Below are 20796 nucleotides of genomic sequence, written 5' to 3'. Positions count from 1 at the left end.
TGTTCGAACGTGTGATACACGTTTATTTATTCTAGAAGTCGTCACCGGAAACCCATATGAGCGTTTCACTCCAGAAGATGATTTTTAAAGCCATAGATACAAAAGAAACAACTGGTTCTTACACGTGAAAGGTGTACTATTAAGCACCATCGCCTGGACTCCGATTTTTAAAAGACGTGTTTGTACAGGGTATCGACCTCGCGGCCCCTCCCAGCAAACACCCGACGTTGACACAACGTTGGATCAACGTTGAAATTTGGTCGCGACGTCGGCGACCTTCATATAACGTTGAACCAACGTTGAAACCCCGACGTCTAACAAACGTTTCATTTTGACGTCGTATCGACGTCGGAATTGGTCGGTAATCTGACAATATGTGACTTTAATTATAAATAATTGATGAAACCCAATATATTTAAATCAAATCATTAACAGCGAGAAATTGTGTTCTGTTTTGAAAGGAAAAAATTATACATTTATCTCCCCGTCAAAACAAGAACATGGTCACGTGGGTGGCGTTCCCATGCGATATTCGCAAGGTGGCGCTCTGTAAACGGATAGCCGCAGATCAGTATAAAAGATATGTGCTCTGTCTTCTTTGTACATGATAAAATATTTCTGTGAGGAAGTTTAAAAAGCGTTTTTACTAATTAACGATTCGGTTGTTCCATATTTGTGGGCTTATTTTATTCGTGGTAAATAATTAAGTGCATTCGAATTTTCGGATTTGAAATTCAATTTTTTGGCGGACAAGTGTACACGCGGAGAATCGACAGACAAAGAGTTGCAGATCTAGACTTCTATATTGGAAAAAAAAGAAAGCAGGTAAGCAAACGTTAGATATTGTTGTTATTTATGATAATTTGCCGCATGTTTGCATGGATTTGACCGTTAATTGATCCAAATACTAAAAATACTGTAAATGTAACACGAATTCGCGAGATAAATATATTCGTTTTTCTCGTATATTTATATAGCATCGAAACATAAGGCCAGGCAGGTCAGAATTCTTATCAAAAATGTTGATTTTCTTTAATTTTACACGAAGAATATTTGTTGTAACAAATGTCTAAGAAATAGATCTAAATTATATTAATTCGAAGGAATTTTGTCACTTGGCCCTCTATAAAAATCATTGTCTCAAGTTATTGAAGCAATATTGTCATGTAGCATGATGTTTTTACAATTAGCAAAATTATAGTTTATTTCTGAATAGATCTATAATACTAAAGTTTTCATGAATTTGATAGAAATTAATAGATCTACTGTGGCAATCATCTGTTAAACTTGTGCGGTTTATATTTCTGTTGATTTTGAGTCGTTTCGGCCCGAAGGAGTTTAACTTTAAGCCCCGTATTACCCAAGACATTTCGACCCTGGACTTTTGGCCCTTTACAAAATTGGCCCAATATAGCATTTATAATTATAGATACCATTGAAATAAATAAACAAATCAATTGAATCGGGGTCAGCTCGGCCCTAAAACGAACTCAGCCCCCGAGTCAGCTCGGCCCTATTCCAACTCGGCACGGGTCAACTCGGCCCACTTTTCAATTATTAATATTTAGTGTGTTATCACTATTTATTGTAATTATGGTAATTATTTATAATACACGGATTGACAGTTTCTGAACTATCTCACTGTATTTCTGACTCGTGGTAGGTTTAACCGTAAATTTAAATACCTTCAGTGTCAAAGAATATATACCGAGAGAAAGCTTAGATTACCAGCTTTTTAATTGATGTAATAAATTTTAAAATAGGACATTTAATCGTCCCAAACTAGCGATAATAATGTTACTTTAAAAACAAAATGCATCTAAGGAAACACATTTTTATTAGATCTATATAAATTTTATCTGCAAGACAAATAAATAACAATTTTTTTTCTAAATATATTTTATTTCAGCAGAAGTACAATATTATAAAATAATAAGATATTTCTTATCATTCATTTACCTTAACAACATGCAAAGCAAAGTTAATACGTTATATATATTTTTGTAAAGTGGGCCGAGAAGAGTAAAGCTTTATAATAGTAGGGAAAAGTAATCAATTAGATCTATTCAATACAAACAGAACAAAACATAATCTGCATATGGAAAAATATACAAGTACATGAAAATCCGTTTTCAGAAAAAATACATCTGTAACTGTAATTAAATTTCTTAATCCAGAAGTTTTAGCAGTTTGTTTTATAAATTAAGGATAAAAGTGCTTTAAATGTTTGGTACACCTTTAAAAACATTAACATATATCTAAATAGTACAAGAGATCAAAAGATTAATAATTATTAAAGAATAATTGTTTGTGTTAACAATCAAGCAATAAACCATAGTAGGGCCGAACCGTCTCGTGGAAAATGGCAGCAAAGTCCAGGGACTGATTTAGCACTGGGGCTAATTTCAGTTTAGGGCCAAACTGACCTGTTTCGCTTCTGTCAGTATTAATCATTTCAATTAGGCTTGTCCGAGACATCAACACTGACTGATCAAGTCCCAAAAATATGATTTTGCTTTGATATATTTTTGTTTATTCTTAAAGCAACATCATTTAAAAATTATCTGCATGTTGCCCATGTCTAACAGCGATTTCATTCACTTTTATCTATTTATAGTATTTTCCTATTTATAGTCGTAATTCTTTTTATAATCTAGCTTTTACTAAACGAAGTTTCTGGTCATAAAAAGGAGATTTCACTTACTGAATGGGCATTATTTTCAAATGTATATACAAGTATCAGTAATGAAAAAAGTATGCCAAACTGTTTTAATGGTAATTTTATGTCATATATCACTTGTTCATTATAACAGTTATATTAATTTATACGCTTAAAACAAATGTCCATTTGTAGGTTAAAGTCCATTTTGCATTCTATAACTACCATTCACCAAAGCAAGGCTTTTATAACTTAATTGCATGTCAAATACAAAATTTAACTTTCGTACAACTTCATTTAAATTGTTATTATGATTCTTTTTGTCAAAACAACTTACAGAGGATATTGAATGAGTTTAGGCTTAATACTAATTTTATTGAACAAGTTGAATAAAATCATATTATGTGAGCTTCTGGCGATTGGAAGTTTTTTCAAAATTTTATTACAATTATGAAAGAACCCTTGTGATTCTAAATTAATGGGTCCGTTTTTTGGTACATGTTTAAGGAAAAAACAATGAAATGCTGTATAAATTATAATTGATTTAATTATTTAGGAAAATAACATTTTAATTTAAAGTTGTATAGAGGTATAGGTTTTTTTTTTAAATTTCATTTCTTAACATGTTGTTAGCACAAGTTTTCCTTATCAGAGAGGCCAGTCATTCACACAATCATCAGGTAATTATAGGGTCTTGATCACAGTTTGATTTTGATAGCTGTGCAGTTGTTAAGTAACTGGTTGTTTGATTGAAGTACTTTATCCATAACTATTTACCATGTGTTTCTCTTATAAGCACACCGTTTTTTTACTATTTATCTTTTCATAATGTAATCAGACAACATAGAAAACATATGACCTGTGTTAAAAATCAATAAAAGTAATAATTGGTTAATATAAAGCCTGCCTATCCAATATGGTTCAATAAGTGATATGCACAGCTCATGCAGGTCCGTCAGCTAATTATCATAAAAAGTTAATACCCTAATTAAGCCAGCCTGCCCTTAGCATATGGTATGTACTAGAAAGCAGATAGGATCATGCTGGGCAAAGTTGATATCTACAAAATGACAGAACCATGTGAATTTTTTTGGTGTTGTGTGATCATTTGTATAAATTATGATGAATATAAGGAAATGATATTGCATCAGTCGAACTAATTTTGTATTCTAAAAGTCTGTCTTTCATTTTGTTAATGTCTTTCATTTAGTTTGGTATAGATTAAAGTTTATTAGTATATATATTTACAAAATTAAATTGGTCTGGCGCGGCACAGCCCAGCAACCAATTTAATTTGGTTAATACGTACCAATAAACTTGACCAAGCTATATGTAAGTCAGTGTTTTAAATTATTTCTATTAACAGTCGATTTACTAGTTGTGAACTTATGGGCAATTGATATTCCATTTTAACTTTTACCTAAACAGTGATTTTTTTATTAACAGTTCTTAGTTGATTTATTAGTTGTGAACTTAAGGGAAATTTATATACCATTTTATCTCATACCTAAAATTAGAACCGTCTACTGCAGGTTTTTTTTAGGAAAATGGGAAGACATTGGTAGGGAGGGGGAAAAATATAAGAGAAAGTCAATTTGGGGATAACTATGACGATATTCATACTTATTACTATATGCTGAACTACATAGTAGAGAATCACAACTATATCTTTTTCCCCTTAAAAACTTAATCATCATGCAAAATATTCTTTGCAGTATAACATTTTAATACATGTATGTATCATGTGGTGAATGGTTTTTATACATCAAATTTTGTCTGAATTTTAATACAGTATAGGTAAAATAGTGTATCTGTGACACACTTTATAATTAGCTCCATACAAGTAATTTTCATAATAAGAAATACAAAATATATTACTTAACTAAAAATAACCAAGAAAATAACAATATTTTGATAGCAACAGAACTGATTTCCAGAAATAGTACGGTTCAGTATGTGATATAGCCAAGAAAAAAAATGGCCGCCTCCATGTTCAGACAGTACTTGCAGTTTCCTGCAACGTTTTTGGTTATTTTAGACAACAATTAGTAGGTTCCTGGATAAAATGGAGAAAATTAATATTTTAAACCATATAAATACTTAAATCTGATCCAGTTTAAATGAAAAATAGATTTTTAGGGGGGAAACTTGGCTATTTACCAAGGGGAAGACGCAGACTATCGGTGGCCTTTTGATACCATCTCTCGAACGGTACCATCTCTCGACCAAAGTGATAAATTTTATATTTGACAAATCAAATTTATGTTTTGCAGCAAGAGATAGTTTAATAAAGTGACAACCACTTACATTTGCTTTGTTTTGGCAAAGTTCCATATTTACAGCTTCATTTTGACCATTCTAATAGTAGACGAAAGTTCAATTTTAAGATAATGGCAGCCTACTTTCATTTTTGAAATTGTGTATTTTTGTAAAGTTTCCACTTTACTAATGTAGATTTGTGGAATAAGTCAGAACAATAAGAATACTTTATGAACCCTTTTTTTAAGAAAATATAGCGTAATTTTACTGTATTTTTGATTTGTTTTATTAACTGTCAACGTTGACCTAGTTTCTTGATTTATTGTTTTGTTCAATCAAATATTTAATCGAACAAGATAAATCAAGTTGAACACCACTAAATATATTTCTTCTGATGTTCTCAATATGCAATTAATACCATTATCAATGTTGAAAAGGAATAATCAAATTTTGGTTGATATAAGTAAAGCTGCTTGTGATTTGAGAAGCTGTTGTATTTAAAAAGTCAGATGAATACTCCAGGAATGTTACATGACATGAAAATAAATGAAAATGTGTTTTTTTTTGTTCTATGTTACAGTAGAAAATTTAATTAATGCTTATAGATTCAATATAAATGGTCTCCTCTTTCTACAGGTTATTCGTTCACTATAAATAACTTGGTTCGATAATTGGTAGCAAGGGGGTCAGCTTTGTTCTACTAATCAAGCACCCCAATGAGTTCACGGCAGCCATTTTTAAAGGTCATGTTGACAAATTTTAAGTAGGTCAAAACGGACACAATACATGCCTCTACAATCAAGAACTTTACTAAGTTTAAAAACACTTAACATCTTAAAAAATAATTACAGTTAAGTGAAATTATTGTTCGAGAGATGGTACAACGAGGCTATCAATTTGTTAGTAAAAAAAAAACCTGGTTACAGTAAGAAAAACCAAGCATTTTTTCAACGATGCCCCTTTAGTTTAATGTTACCATAATAGCATGTCTTTACAACCCATCATATTGTTATCTAGTCTAATATCGTCTCGCCTCCAGATGAGCAAAAATATTTCGATAAAAATTAAAATCAAACCTGAAAATGTACTAAAACTTTAGGAAAAGTATAAAGATTCAAAATTCTAATAATTTTGTACATGTTATGTGCAATTAATGACCGATTTTTCAGTGTTTATAACTATATTTTTACTGCGTTGCCAACCCAATAAGTGTTTTTTGTGCATATTTTGACCTCTTTTATGGTAATTTACATAGGTTGTAAGTGCCATTGAAAATGTGTAAATTGTATTCTTTTGGTAACTTATTTATATACCGTTTTATACATTTTCCAATTTTCATGAAAATTAGCATGATCTGGAGGCGCGCTGCTTTAAATGGCACTTATTACACTCCTTTGTTTTGAATTATGTGATAACAGGTTTATGTAGTATTAAAAAAAACCAAACAATTGAATACCTTGCATTTTTCAGTGAGAGGTAATTAAAAGCATGTCATACTTAAGGCGCTGGCGTCAAAATGAGGCTGCTGCACAAGCTTTGGCTGAGAGCAGTGATGAAGATGATGTTGCTACAAATATGACAGTAGTTAATGTAGGAGGATATGATATCACATCCTCATCTGAATTTTTTGATGAAAATAATGTTTCTTATAATGATGACAGTGATGATAACTTGTCGGATTATGGCTTTTCTGAGACAATTGTATCATCTGAGACCGATTCTGAGACGGACAATTTGTCAGATGAAGAAAATGATGAATCAACATTAAGGGAACAATTAGCAACATGGGCTACATCTAATAATTTAAGCAAAAAATGTGTAGATGATCTATTGAAACTTCTAACTTCAAGATGTAATACTTACCTCCCAAAAGATAGTAGAACACTACTTAAAACCCCTAAAATGGTAGATTATGTTGAAAAGTGTGGTGGAAAATTTATTTACTTTGGTATAAGGATTGGGTTATTGAAAATTTTATCTTTGAAGTCATTTTCACTTGATGCTTCAGAACAGAATACAATAAAGCTGAATTTCAATATTGATGGAATTCCTTTATTTAAGTCAACTGGAACACAGTTTTGGCCAATTCTCTGTAACTTCAAAAGCTATACACCTTTTATGGTGGCCATTTTCTACAGTTCACACAAGCCTAATTCTTTAGAAGAATTTTTAATTGATTTCATTGAGGAATTAAATGAACTTATATCTGAAGGCATACAGTTAGACAATACAAAACTTCCATATTAGAATCAATGCTTTCATTTGTGATGCTCCAGCACGAGCTTTTCTAAAAAATGTAAAAGGCCATTCTGGTTATAATGCTTGTGAGAGATGTGCTGTTCATGGATACTATAAAGATAATCGTGTTATTCTTCACTCCGATGAAGTATGCACTCCAAGGACAAATGAGGACTTTGCTGCTTTCAAGTACCCATCTCACCAAAATGGAATATCTCCACTTGCAGCATCAGGCATACCATGTGTTACAAGTTTTAGTCTTGACTACATGCCACTTGGTATGCCTTGGTGTTTGTTAAGCGAGTTTTTATGGTTTTTAAGGCAAGGACCAACAGTATGTAAACTTTCAGCATTACAAGTGTCAGAAATATCAAATGCCTTGATTTCACTTTCTGGTAAATTGCCGTCAGAGTTTGCACGTCAGCCAAGATCATTGTATGATATAGAGCGCTGGAAAGCTACAGAATTTAGACAATTCCTCCTATATACAGGTCCAGTTGTTCTTAAAAAGTTTTTTAACCAAAGAAATGTATGAACATTTTTTAAGCTTAACTGTAGCCATAGCAATACTTCTTGATAATGATTCAGTTACGAGAACATCATATTTGAGTTATGCACAAAATCTCTTAAGTTATTTTGTCAAAAAAAGTAAAGAGACAGCTTCCATTTAAGAACATAAAATTTCCGTCAAAATAGCTCCCAAGGATATTTTTTTGTACATATAAAATAATTGCAGTTTTTTTAATATATATGATAAGATTGCTATTATATTAGGTCAAAAACATGAAAATAAAAATTATAGCAGATGTATTTTGAGTTTTAATCATGTTTTAAATTTCATGTTGCTAACGTCATTATTTGACAGAATATTTGACGGATATTTTTACGTTCACACCATTCAGAAATTGGAAAAATTAAGCATTCTCTTTATTATAATTAGCAGCATTTTATTCTAAGTAATAAAAGATTGAAAACTGTATGTAAAGGAAGTACTATCTCTGCAGGGAACAGGCCAGATACAGATTTATTCATTTTTGATGATGTTGCTAAACGTCATTTTTTGACGGAACAAATTGTTGCTAGCATCATTTTTGGACGGAACAAATTGTTGCTACCATCATTTTTGGACGGAACAAATGTTCTTTCCCAATTTCTAAAGTACTTTTTCGCAATGGATACAAGAAAACAAATGACAACAAGTAAAAGTTTTCTAAGAGCAAACAAGTAAATTATGTAAATTTATTTGGACATTATCCGAAATTAACTGTCAAAACACTGGCCATCAACTGTTCTAGGCACTTAAGAACGTATTTTACAAAATAAATTGACAATGGCTATTGAAACTTTTCAAAAGATATATTATATTTCTAACAGTTTTTGTAAGAAAGTATGAAAACAGTCTACACCAAATTGGATGTAAAAGCACCAGTCACCATGTCGGCCTTTCTGATGGGCTATTAAGTGTAACTGTACACCAAACACTCAAAATTTGTAGTATTATCTAGATCCATGCATAGACAGTAAAGGTTTCAGCAACTTGTTTAATGATATCCTCCCAACAAACAAAGAAAGATTTCTCCTCCAATGTCCATAATTGTCGCTTTCCTTTCTTATAGAACTGGACCCACAATCCATAGACTTTCTCCTCTCTGTGCAGCTCATGGGTTTGAACAACCTGCAAAATGATGTACAATCAATGACTTGTTGCACCAATAACATTTAATCAATTACCAGTATCTATCAAAGAGGTCAAACTGGACTCAATGAACCAATCAAATGTATTTACCAAGTATCCACAACTGGTAATGAAGTCAAGCTGATTGACATTCAAATGTTGCTTCATATCATCACAATATTAACCGGAAGAAAAGACTTAAAAATGCATATACACTACATGTATAAACAAATAATATTTGCACATGAACAGACAACTGCTTTACCTGAATAGTAAGGCTATATTATTAGTTATAAAGATTTTTGACAGGTTATATGGCCCTATATAAATGGCTGTTTGTAAAATATAACCCAAATCGCTAGCAAGGATCATTTTTAGAGGAATAAAGCAAGATTTCTTTATTAATCAACAATAGCTGTGTCACGTGTATAAAACACTATATAAACGTCAAGATTATCCAATGAAAAGCGACGTTACAAACATGCAGTATTATAAAAAATTATTTAATAATTAATCTTTATTAAATAAATGCTATATGGCTGGGGCTTGAAATACTGTTATATGGCTGGGAATTCAACTCATGTTGTATGGCTAAGGCTTAAACTCATGAACTCCGGAGATTGATATCTGACTGCAAATCTTGTCAGCAAGAGTGCCTTATATTGGGTTTTAACATATATTAAATGTGATGAAGACAAAAAAAAAAAACTTTTTAACTCACAAGTAACAATTTTTTTTAAAAACATAACTTCCAAAGTAACAAAAATGGAACAGCACAATACAGGCCAAACAAAAGTAATGCATTGAAGAACAAAGTCAGTACTAATTGTTTAGCTTCTTATAAACGCTGATAAATCTTTGTCCATTTCCAGAAAAATTGAAAAAAAATACTGATTGCACCTTTTGACAAACAGCTGACAAATTTGCTAGTTTGCATTGCCTTTTTTTGTGTACTGAATTTAACCAAACTGTTAAAACATTACTACTTACAACAGCTTTAAAACTTTCTGATCCATTTCTGATGAGAAGGTTAGTTCCTACAGGGTACCTGCATGAAAAGTTGTTGAAATGTAGACCTTTAAAAACTGATAACCATGCCTTTAAAAACTGATTCAAAAATTAACTTGTGCACACACTCTCCATATCATTTTAGACATATTACCTCTTTTTCTGCCTCACTTGAAACAGAGGTGCGAGACGAAAGACTTAAGACACAAGGACTTTTATCAATTGGTCAGAGAGAAATGGCCTGACCGAGAATCAAAGCTACAACTCTCAAAATGAAAAACAAGTGCACTAACCACCGCGCCATCATGCCCGGCATTTTATAGGGTGGGTATACAAAGAGAAATTGTTTCATTTACTATTCATAGTTTACCTTTGCTTGGTAGCAGGTATACCAATGTCTTCAATCAAACTGTCCGCCAAATCATCGCCACAAGTCTTCAATTGCTTCGAGTCACTGCAAACAAAAAAGATTTTTACATATAAAGTAAATATTAAGTATTCCTACATATATCATTACTGGGAATTTTTAGGTATACCTTTCTGCAAACTTGTAGAAACATAACTTTTAAAAGCATAAATGAGAAAATAGAAAGCATTAATTTGTAATGAGGCAAGTTATTCATAATTTACCTTTGCTTGGAGGCAGGTATACCAATGTCTTCAATCAAACTGTCCGCCAAATCATCGCCACAAGTCTTCAAATGCTTCGAGTCACTGCAAACAAACAAGATTTTACATTATAAAGTTAATATTAAGTATTCATACATATATCATTACTCGGAATTTTTAGGTATACCTTTCTGCAAACTTGTAGAAACATAACTTTTAAAGACATATAAATGAGAAAACAGAAAGCATTAATTTGTAATAAGGCAAGTTATTCATAGTTTAGCCTGGAACCCCGTTGTATCGATCTATTTACCCATAAATCACAACTGAATTTAAAAAAATCAAATCTCACTGAATATTTAATTTGTATCATTTATTTTGATCCTAATTTGCCATAATATTTACTTGGCAACATCACTGATATATAGTTTTTAGCTTTGGAATAAACGGATATTTACAGACATGTCAAACAGGTTGAAGAATTAGGTCACGCCATTATATCGATGCATTGTGAGAATTGCTCAGTTAGCCAAAGTTTGGGAAACATTAACCATCTTTTATGTTAGATAAATTAGTCAATTAATAACATAGATGTCTGTTTTAAAATGTCAGCATAAATTTAGGAACTTTTAACAGACAGTAAATGTACTTTTAATAAGAACATATTATTTATAAGTCTATTTATTATCTACAGCGTCTTACGGTACTGGAAACATGTTTTTGATCATTTTACTGTACAAAAAATAAATGCGAAAGATTTTCGTGACACTGTTGTTAATGTTAACAATCAGTAGGTGACGTATTTTGCAAAAAATCTAAAGATTTGTGAATAGATCGATACAATGAATAGCACGATACAATGGGGTTCCACTATACCTTTGCTTGAGAAGTGACAATTACATGAAAAGTGACATTTACATACTGTTCATATGTTTATAGACAATAAATAGTTTAGTACAGTGAAGATAAATGTTATACTCAGACAATAAATTATATTGATTATTATGTTTTGTTCTGGTTTTCTATGTAATCCATTGTTAGTCATTTGATATTCCAATCCACACATTTTTTATAATAACATTTAAATAAGAAAATGAACAAAGAAAAAAAATGGGGCCGATCTGACTTGAGGCCGATTTTTCTTGGGGCCGATTTGACTATTTTGGGGCCGATCTGACTTGGGGCCGATTTGACTGTAATTCAACTCAATCCATCTCTCACTCCCTAGTATTACTGACACTACAATGTTTACATGTAGATTTATTATGTCAAAACATTGACGGTTGTCAAAATATGACGATCGCATCATTAACAGCCGTCAAAGAATGACGATAGCACCAATTGTGTATGTCGATAAATGACGTATGCAACAAGAATGTCCGTCAAAAAATGACATTCGCAACAGCTTTAAGCGTAATCAGTCATTGGAAGCAGTAGACGTCCGTGTATTTGTCTATTTCCTGCATACAACTCGACTTTAATATGTTTTCTCTTCTTTAAAATATATAAAAATATCTATATGTACTTATTGTTGCTATCGTCAACATTTAAAACACTTGACAGACACAAACTTACTCAAAATAATTTGGATCATGTAATCAAGCGTCTCAATTCGGCCATGTTTTTGCATTCGGATACTTACAGATTTAATCGTAGTTTCTTGTCTTTACGCAAAAAAGGGAAGTGACAGCTATAAACTGAGGAACAAATGTGCGAACGTCATTCACTAAAATTGACAGAAATTACGTTAGCAACCTTTTTTCAATAAAATTTCTGGTTATGGCTTCAAAACTTAAGAAACCACCTGTAAAACCAGAAAGTACCAAGTTTAACACTAACTTTGAATCCCCACCCAATACATAATCACACAATAACCGAGTCGATGGACAGTTTTTTGCGAACGTTGCTTTTTTGACAGACGTTCATTGTTCATCATCTACATTATTCTAATTCCTTTATTTTGCAAAATAATTGAAAAACACATAAACTAATCAAATAGAATGTAAGGCAATACATACCCCAACAATAAATTGTCTTTGTTGAAATAAAACTTCCAATATTATTCGAAAATGCGAGTATATATCCGACCTGGTGAAGAAGCTGGGAGTTCCGTCCGTCAAAAAGATGATGATTTCCAATTTAATTTTTAGTTATTTTGTTCATTTCAATATAAAATTAGATCGGGAAATTGATTTTTATTGATTTAATTGATGTACTTTATTCAAATAAATGCATGTACTTTTCAGGTGAGCTAATTTAACCCCAAAAAATCACATTTCATAAAATTGACGGAAATTTGACAGAACTTTTACGTTCTTAAATGGAAGCTGTCAGGACATATATTCAGAGAAATTCATTGTCTATAATGTCCATTGTCTTACTCACCTGGCTGATGACTGTAGGCATTTTATGTGTTCATTGAATGAAATATCAGGATTTCCATTTGAAAATCATCTACAATCAGTTAAAAAATTAGTGAAAAATGCTAGAAATCCAATAGTTCAGGTTGCGAAAAGAATACAGGAAAGAAATACTGCAGATGTACAGGGTGTTAGACTTAAGTCAACATTTAATGTTATTTCAATCAAAGAAAGAAATAGATGTTTTCTACTCAATGATGGATCGTATGCTTTTGTGAAAGAAAAGAAAGACAAACATAATTTAGTGTGCCAAGTTTTAAAGCAAGAACAGTCAGAAAGTTTTTTCAGAAAGCCGTGTGATTCCAAACTCTTGAACATTGCTATTGTCAGACGTCATCAACGAATGAAAAGGAAAAACATACATATTTTGCAGCTGTACAGAAAACTAGTATGTTTGCCTACTGAGCATGGGAATGTCCTTATACCTATGTTGCACACCATGCAGCAATGGTAATTAAGTTGATATGCATTGTTTTGTTGGTCTGCATACTAATCGCACTTATTTTAGTACAGTTTTTGCGTGTTATGTTGCAAGTTAATATAATTTTATGAAAATATTCTATATACTGATTGACATTGTTGTAGTAAAATAAAATTAAGAAAAATCTCTTGATAAATAATGAACATGTTATGAAAAATAGTACAAAGAATCATTTAATTTTGTAACAAATAGGAACATTGCTTTAATACATGTAAGTAAAGACTTCCATTTCAAATTTGTGTTATTAAATTATTGATCAAACCATCTTTTTAAGAATGTGGGTAAGAGCAGTGTGGATGGAGGGTGACAGGGAAGAAGAGGGTGTTGTACCGGAAACATGGATTAAAGGTGGTTACCTTTTCTGGCCACCTGGAGTTGATGCACGGAAAGCTCGTGAAAAGAAGATTTCACCACAGAGCACATGGAGAAAATTTGAACTTATAAAAATTAAGTGCAAATCTGGTAAGCAAGACAATAATACAAGTTAATTCAAAGAAATATATATTTATTGTATTTGAAATTTGTGAATGTAAGTTCTTGACTGTAGTCACTTTCCCTTGAAATACAATTAACTTAGTTGGTCTGCACACTATAACGGTGAACTATTTACAATGATATAAATCATATTTTTCATGCATTGTTTGCAAAGGTCTAAAAGAATTAATAAACTCCATCGCCATGTGCACTGTCTTAACGTTTTTGTTATATCTAACTTTCCAAGAGGATGTTTTTTACTTCCTGAGCTTGAAAATGCTGTAATTAGCAAGGAAAATGTTCAAATGCAAAATTTCTGGAAACAATTATTTTTAAACTAATTGAAAATAATAAATTGAACTTTAAATCAGATTACTTTCGAATTTTTAATATTGCTCTATCTTTCAGCAAATATGAAAGAGTGTGAGAACTACGACCAAACCACAACTGTGGAAAGTTCAGAAGAAGAAGATGATGATATTATTAAAAGAAAAAGAAAAAAGAAGACATATGAAGATTTTGTGACAGGTATATATCAAATTCTAACACTGAGGGAGATTTCACTTATATAAACTAGGAAGGCCGGAAGTGGGATATATTTTACAACAAATGCAATCACCGTTTTTATTTTCTCCCTCTGCATTTGCAAAACAACACATTGGTGATGCCATTTTGTTTGAAAAAAATGTGATAAATAAAAAAACAACTTAATTAAACTTTTTCTGAAAACTTTCTAGAATAATAGAAAATGATCTAAGAAAATAAATCCGAACACCAATATCTTTAATAATGTACAGATTTTAAAAGTGTTGTTTTTCATGACGTCATAATGTAAAGCCAAACAGCGCTTGCAAAATCTGTCAACACAAGAAAGCTATTTCAATGTCGCCAACCAGTTAGATTTGCATGATACTCTGTATTTTACTTAAAAATATGAAGTGAAATAAAATAAACACAAAACTTTTTTATCGTTTTCAAAATTCTTAACAATATTCTAAAATGTTTCTACATACGGTAGACTTATTAACAGTTGTTTTGTTGTTGTTTTTTCATTCGACTTTTAAGCATGTTTCTCTTGAAAACTCTGTGGCGAAAACAAATTAAACCACCAAACATAGTTCCATTTCATTTAAATGCTATGTTATAAATAACTATAGGCATTTGTGATTATATTCCTACCCATTTGAACTTTTAACTGTGCTTTACTCTACAAATACACTCAGATGTGACATCTATTCCCTTTATATAACAAATACTCATAAAATATTTCAATACATCTGTTGAAATACTCTGTGATAAGGAAAACATGATGTTTTAAGACTTCTGTTTTTTGTAACATTGGATTGGCTGAAAAAGTTATTTTAATTCAAGAATAACCCTATTATCACTGCATTTCTCTTCTGATTTTTGAACATGTAGGACACGAATCATCTCATTTATCTGAGGAATGTCATGGTGAGAGGCCTGGAAAAAAGCAGAAGGCATTGCCTGGTAAGAAAATTTTGATTACATTGTAAAGTTGTAAATTTAACTCTGGATAAATAATTAATTCCATCTAAATCACAACAAAAGTAATGTACTAAATTTGAGTCAAACCAATGCATTTTTTCCCAATCTGTCCGGTACCGGCACCATTCCCAAAGCAGGGTGAAAAACACTGTTATATTACCTTGCATTTCGCCGTTGTTATTAAAGTTGAAAATTCATATGCTTTTGTAAGAAAATAAATATAGATGAAATGACATAAATTGTCATGAACAAATGTATTATTGAGGTAATCCATTTTACATATGAAATAATATTGCAGAATATGTAAGAAAAAACATCAGACATACGTTTGCGGTTTGGATCGGAATATCTGTCCCTAGGTAATCGGTTCATGGGCAGTAACTCGGCAGGCCTGGGTGTGGTCCCTTAGAACAGACATTCCAATCTGAACCGTTAATTATTACAGATATTATGAGTCTAGTACATAGAGAATATTCAAGTTTCTTCTATAAATACAGGATTTATTTTCATCGAGTGGTATGAAAATAAATATTTCACAAGTGGCAGTAACTTGAATGTTCTGTATATTAAACTTTTTTTCCTCATTTAGCCAATGAATAGGAAGAGTTCCCTTTTAATTTTGTTTTTAAGTTGAATTTAGAAGAAAGTAGTCCGGCAAGACACCAGTGAAAATACCAGTGAAAAATATTTTTTTACAGTGAAAATACGGAAAATGAAAATATGCATTTTATTTCATCAATATTTCTCAATATTTCATTCATAAGTATATAATAAATTAGTTTTTTTTTACATTTTCTTAAATATGATATTGCATATCATGAAACCAGATTTATTTCTCAGATGAAGTACATCTCCCTGATCCTCCAAAGAAGGTGACTGGAAGAATTGAGGATAAATCTACAGCTAAAACTGGAGAACGAGCAAGATCAAGCTCAGATTCCTTTAATCTATCACAAACAGTGTCAGCGTCCAAAAGGTCACGGTCAATTTCTTCAGGTGATTCAGACTTACAGATCCACTCTGTTCGTTCACGGTCTGTATCACCTACTTGTTTTACTTCTCAGTCTGTTGGTTCTAAATCAAGATCCAGGTCAAGGTCCTCTGAAATGTCAAGACCACTTAGTCTTTCTAGACGGAGTGGAAATTCAGAGTCGGTTAGAGAATCTCCTGTCTTACACAGGTCTCGATCAAGGTCAGCAAACAAAAATCAATCCCGGTCAAGATCCCCAAATACATTGAGAAAGAGAACCTATGTTGAGCATTTTGGTTCAAAATCAAGATCCCGGTCTAGATCCTCTGAAATGTCAAGACCACTTAGTCTATCCAGAGGGGGTGGAAATTCAGAGTCGGTTAGAGAATCTCTCAGACATAGGTCAAGATCAAGGTCAAAAAACAAAACACGATCCCGGTCTAAATACCCAAATGCATCGAGAAGTAGGAGATCAAGATCAAATTCTATTGAAAGGTCATATTCTCAGCCTTCTTCGAGATTGGTCAGGTCCAGGTCAAGCTCTCAAGAGCGTTTTGAGAGATATGCACAGAGGCATTCATACCATTCTTTTTCACAGCCCCTGGAAAGGTCACGGTCCAGGTCCTATGATAGGATAAGGCATAGTTCTCCAATAAAAGAGAGAACTGCAGAATCATCAACAAGGTCACAAAAACTATGTCGAACAGACTCTCAAAGAAAACGGTCTGTGTCCCCTTTAAGGAGTCCAATGAATCCCAGGTCAAAAACTCCAACTGTTTGTGATGGACAAAGATCTGAGTTATATAGACCTGCAAAGGAAGATGGAAGCAAATTTCCAATGCCTGAAGGAAGTAAGTATAAACAGTATTAATATAAAGTTATTTTGAAATAATAAGGATTGCTAGACAAGGTTTTAAACGTATTGAGAAAAATGTTTTTCATAATTGTGATTACAATTTTCATTTAAATGCTTGCCAGAATAAGGTCAGGTTACTCTTCTACCTAGGCAAAATATCATAAATTGTTTTTATTATTATGACAGTTTTAGTGTATTTAGCTATATTTTATAAAAATGTTCATATTTTATAAACAATATAACATTGGTTTTATAATGACATGGTTATTTTTCAGAAAATGTTCTGGAACAAAATATTCCCATCCCTGTTTTGACTTTTATTGATTTTTTGCGGCATGATCAACTGTGTCAATTAATAGGCAGACAATCGTCTATCCTTTTTTTAAATTATTGAATTAAATTCACTTTAAATCTTTATTGAAAATAAATAGTGGTTTACAGTATATCTTTTGTAACTACTGTTTCTGTCAATACAAAGTTTTTTAGACCTTCAAACTAATGTCATTGTTCTTGGCAGGGCAGGCAAAATCTGATTTTGACTTGCTTGTCCGTTTTTATTTGAAGCATTTTTTAACTTGTCCGTATGATCTTTACATTGTTAATTCTTGAAAATCTTCACTTGTCCGTACAGGCTGTGGGACAACCTGGGCAATACGGACAATTGATTTTTCCGGCCCTGCTTGGTAATTATAACTTCATAGTGAAAAAAGCAAAACAAATTTCCACCTCGCCAATGTCCATAAAAGTGTATTATTATATTTGATTTGTCATACCATTTAAATAATAGTGTAAGGTTTATATATTGGGAAGTATTTTGTATACATATGTATATAAAACGCTAATATTTGGATTGTTTTTTAGGATTCCAGAGAAGAGTGCTTTTTTTGTTGAGTGACTTAAAAAGTGAAATTTTGTCACTTAAACACGAAAAAAGAAGAAGTGAAAGTGACATTGGAAGCGGTGAAATTCATCAAGCAGAAACAATGGAGGAATTTAAAGAACTGGAAGAAAAAATTAAAGTTCCAGAACAAAGGGTTAAAATGGTGAGACTTTTTTAAAGATATACCATGCTCATCTTTGGATAAAGTACTTTTTATAGCCGAAATTTATTAGTCTAGTCAATTTTTCCTGTATATGTCTAATTGTGATTGTATAAGCTGTGTTTGGGAAGTTGCATTCTGTATTAATTGTTAAATTTCATTGGTCTTTTCTTATTAAGACTGCCAGTTTTTTAATGACACTGTGTAAATGTACTGTGATTACCTACACGTAGTGTGTAGACCTGTTTTTTATCTGAATCGGTAAAGGAAATAATATATTTAATGAAAGAGGTGTTGAAATATTGTGAGATTTTGTTTATATTTAAGCTGCCTTTGATATATGGTTAGACAAACTTAATATTTTACAGGTGAAAACTCTATCAACAATCGGAGGTTTGAACATGAGAGACAATGTCAGGAAAATAATGGATAGGTATGAACTTTTTGGAACTTATTTTCTTTAACAGTTTACATTAAACTTTAAATAAGCAAGTTATGAAGAATTTGAGAAATTTAAGAGTACTATTGGAACTGAACTTAAAAATCTTGCAATTTTTGTTTGCATTTTTTTAGTACTTCACACAGTTTACTGAATTGAAAATTGAGAGGTTAAGTAATACTTGGTTTTTGCCTATGTTAAGGTGAACAGTTAGAGCATCAAACAATTGTTTTTTGGTTTGATCCTCATTCAAGGATTTCTATGTAAAAATCATTCTCGGTCATCAAGTCTATTGGTCACTTTCCGAGAAATTGGTATCTAGGAAAGCCTGTTAGGTGAACTGTTCACTGATAAATACCAAAATGTTTTTTATATCGATTTTGAAACGAGACGGCTGACTTTTCTACAGTAATAGATTTTTTATTTTCAGGTTGATGTCGAATGAATTGATGTCAAAATACAATATGAATGGTAACAAACATAAGATGTCATTTAAGGCTTCATCTGTTTGTGGACTTGTTAAATGTAAGTCACATAACAATATATATAATAATTATCTTTTTATGTTCAAAAGAGGGGCATAAAGTTTGCATTCTGTCAGTCTGAGCTAACGTTAGTTAACTTTATGTGCCTATGGGAACAATAGGTAAACTTTACAGTCAATTCTCTTAAATTTATTGGGTTTTATGTAGCTGTTTAATTGATGATATATGAGTAGAAAGAATTAAGTTGCAGTCACATGAAACCAATTATTTTGATCATTAGGCATCCATCATATCCAAAACTTTACCATTTGGGATGAAATGTTTCCTTAAGTTTCAAAAGTAGCAATTTTAGGTGTATGTAGCTACCATGGTTTAACTGAATTTAAAAAGTTCATGTAATTATAGCCTCTTTTTTGTTTTTAAGTACAATTTTATATAATTATAATATGTAAAAGTGAATTATTTCCTGCAATTGTAATTGATTACATGATTTATTTTTTTCTAGCTAGCGTGATGAGATCACAGGTTGGAGACGGTCAAGTTTCAAATATAACGGAGCATGATGTTGAAAATGCTATTATGGTATGTCTGAAGTATGCACCAGATCGCCGTGGTGGAGGCGGACGCAAGAAGAATGTAAATTTAGATTCATGAACATTAGTTTTCTGGAAATACAAAGACAAAAATAATAATTACATCTAACAGTGGTTAGGTTTTTCAATCTGATGTAGTAAAGTTGGAGATTTTTTGCAAACATTGTAATCAAATAAATGTTTTAGTGACTGAGTTACCAATTTAAACTTGTGTGAAAAAGGAGTAAAGTGCAATTTTTTTGGTAATAGTTTTGAAATACTGAGGGGTAAGTGACATCAAGATTGAAAACAGTTAAATTGTAATCAAATAAATGTTTTAGTGACTGAATTGAAAACAGTTAAATTGTAATCAAATAAATGTTTTAGTGACTGAGTTACCAATTTAAACTTGTGTGAAAAAGGAGTAAAGTGCAATTTTTTTGGTAATAGTTTTGAAATATTGAGGGGTAAGTGACATCAAGATTGAAAACAGTTAAATTGTAATCAAATAAATGTTTTAGTGACTGAGTTACCAATTTAAACTTGTGTGAAAAAGGAGTAAAGTGCAATTTTTTTGGTAATAGTTTTGAAATACTGAGGGGTAAGTGACATCAAGATTGAAAACAGTTAAATCACAGAAGCGAATTTATGAAATATTCAATTGATAAAAAACTGCAATTAATGTTTGATGATAGAGGAACAAGTAGCCTGTAGTTTTTATTTTCAACAGGCTTTATTTAAGGTGAACTATGAGATTCTAAAATATTGTTAAAGATCCTGTAACTCATTTTTTATGGTTTTACATGAAAAATATGATGCTCATATTTAGATTTATCAATATTGTAAGTTCCATTAAGCATTATTTATAAAAGATATTACCGAATTTAACATTTCATGTAAATAAAGGGAGGTAAAAAGAAATTTATTTTCTATAAATTCGAAGTCAACTTTTCCAATAAAGAATGAATGCATATAATTTGATGATTGCATATAATTTGATGATTATATATCATCATTTAAATGTGAACAAATATTTTAAGTACATTTTTGATGTTTGAAAATTGTTGTATTAGCACAATTATATATATAGACATTATTACAC

General features: G+C 31.4%; 2 protein-coding genes and 1 long non-coding RNA gene across 5 annotated transcripts; 2 read left to right on the top strand and 1 right to left on the bottom strand.

The window, feature by feature from the left end:
* Positions 1 to 207: 207 nt before the first annotated feature.
* LOC132753452 (serine/arginine repetitive matrix protein 2-like) lies at positions 208 to 20039 on the top strand. Of its 2 annotated transcripts, none has more exons than XM_060743932.1 (9): positions 208 to 825; positions 13624 to 13811; positions 14232 to 14351; positions 15243 to 15314; positions 16173 to 17153; positions 18020 to 18201; positions 18567 to 18631; positions 19068 to 19162; positions 19628 to 20039. In XM_060743932.1, exons 2-9 carry the CDS (start codon positions 13625 to 13627, stop codon positions 19774 to 19776), a joined length of 1851 nt encoding a protein of 616 aa, XP_060599915.1. In that variant the 5' UTR covers positions 208 to 825; position 13624; the 3' UTR covers positions 19777 to 20039. The 2 variants fall into 2 exon arrangements, with proteins under 2 accessions (XP_060599915.1, XP_060599914.1); XM_060743931.1 differs by lacking the exon at positions 208 to 825 and adding an exon at positions 12784 to 13318.
* On the top strand, positions 3220 to 7165 carry LOC132753458 (uncharacterized). The gene is made up of 2 exons (XM_060743939.1): positions 3220 to 4707; positions 6389 to 7165. Exon 2 carries the CDS (start codon positions 6407 to 6409, stop codon positions 7163 to 7165), a length of 759 nt encoding a protein of 252 aa, XP_060599922.1. The 5' UTR covers positions 3220 to 4707; positions 6389 to 6406.
* LOC132753453 (uncharacterized) lies at positions 7809 to 12783 on the bottom strand. Of its 2 annotated transcripts, none has more exons than XR_009628957.1 (4): positions 12467 to 12783; positions 10470 to 10553; positions 10210 to 10293; positions 7809 to 8831 (listed from the first exon to the last, which is right to left on the bottom strand). It is a non-coding gene; the product is annotated as an uncharacterized LOC132753453 (long non-coding RNA). The 2 variants fall into 2 exon arrangements; XR_009628956.1 differs by lacking the exon at positions 12467 to 12783 and adding an exon at positions 12024 to 12109.
* Positions 20040 to 20796: the final 757 nt, after the last annotated feature.

Source organism: Ruditapes philippinarum, unplaced genomic scaffold (assembly GCF_026571515.1).
Source record: "Ruditapes philippinarum isolate M1 unplaced genomic scaffold, ASM2657151v2 ctg4252_1_1_1_1, whole genome shotgun sequence".
Lineage (NCBI taxonomy): Eukaryota > Metazoa > Mollusca > Bivalvia > Venerida > Veneridae > Ruditapes > Ruditapes philippinarum.
This window is presented reverse-complemented; position numbering and strand designations above follow the sequence as displayed.

Excerpts from the sequence above, each read along its gene's own strand:
- LOC132753452 (XM_060743932.1), top strand. The coding sequence starts at position 13,625 with ATGTGGGTAAGAGCAGTGTGGATGGAGGGTGACAGGGAAGAAGAGGGT. Across the intron at positions 18,202-18,566 it reads CAGAACAAAGGGTTAAAATG|GTGAAAACTCTATCAACAAT; the intron begins GTGAGACTTTTT and ends AATATTTTACAG. Across the intron at positions 18,632-19,067 it reads GTCAGGAAAATAATGGATAG|GTTGATGTCGAATGAATTGA; the intron begins GTATGAACTTTT and ends TTTTATTTTCAG.
- LOC132753458 (XM_060743939.1), top strand. The coding sequence starts at position 6,407 with ATGTCATACTTAAGGCGCTGGCGTCAAAATGAGGCTGCTGCACAAGCT.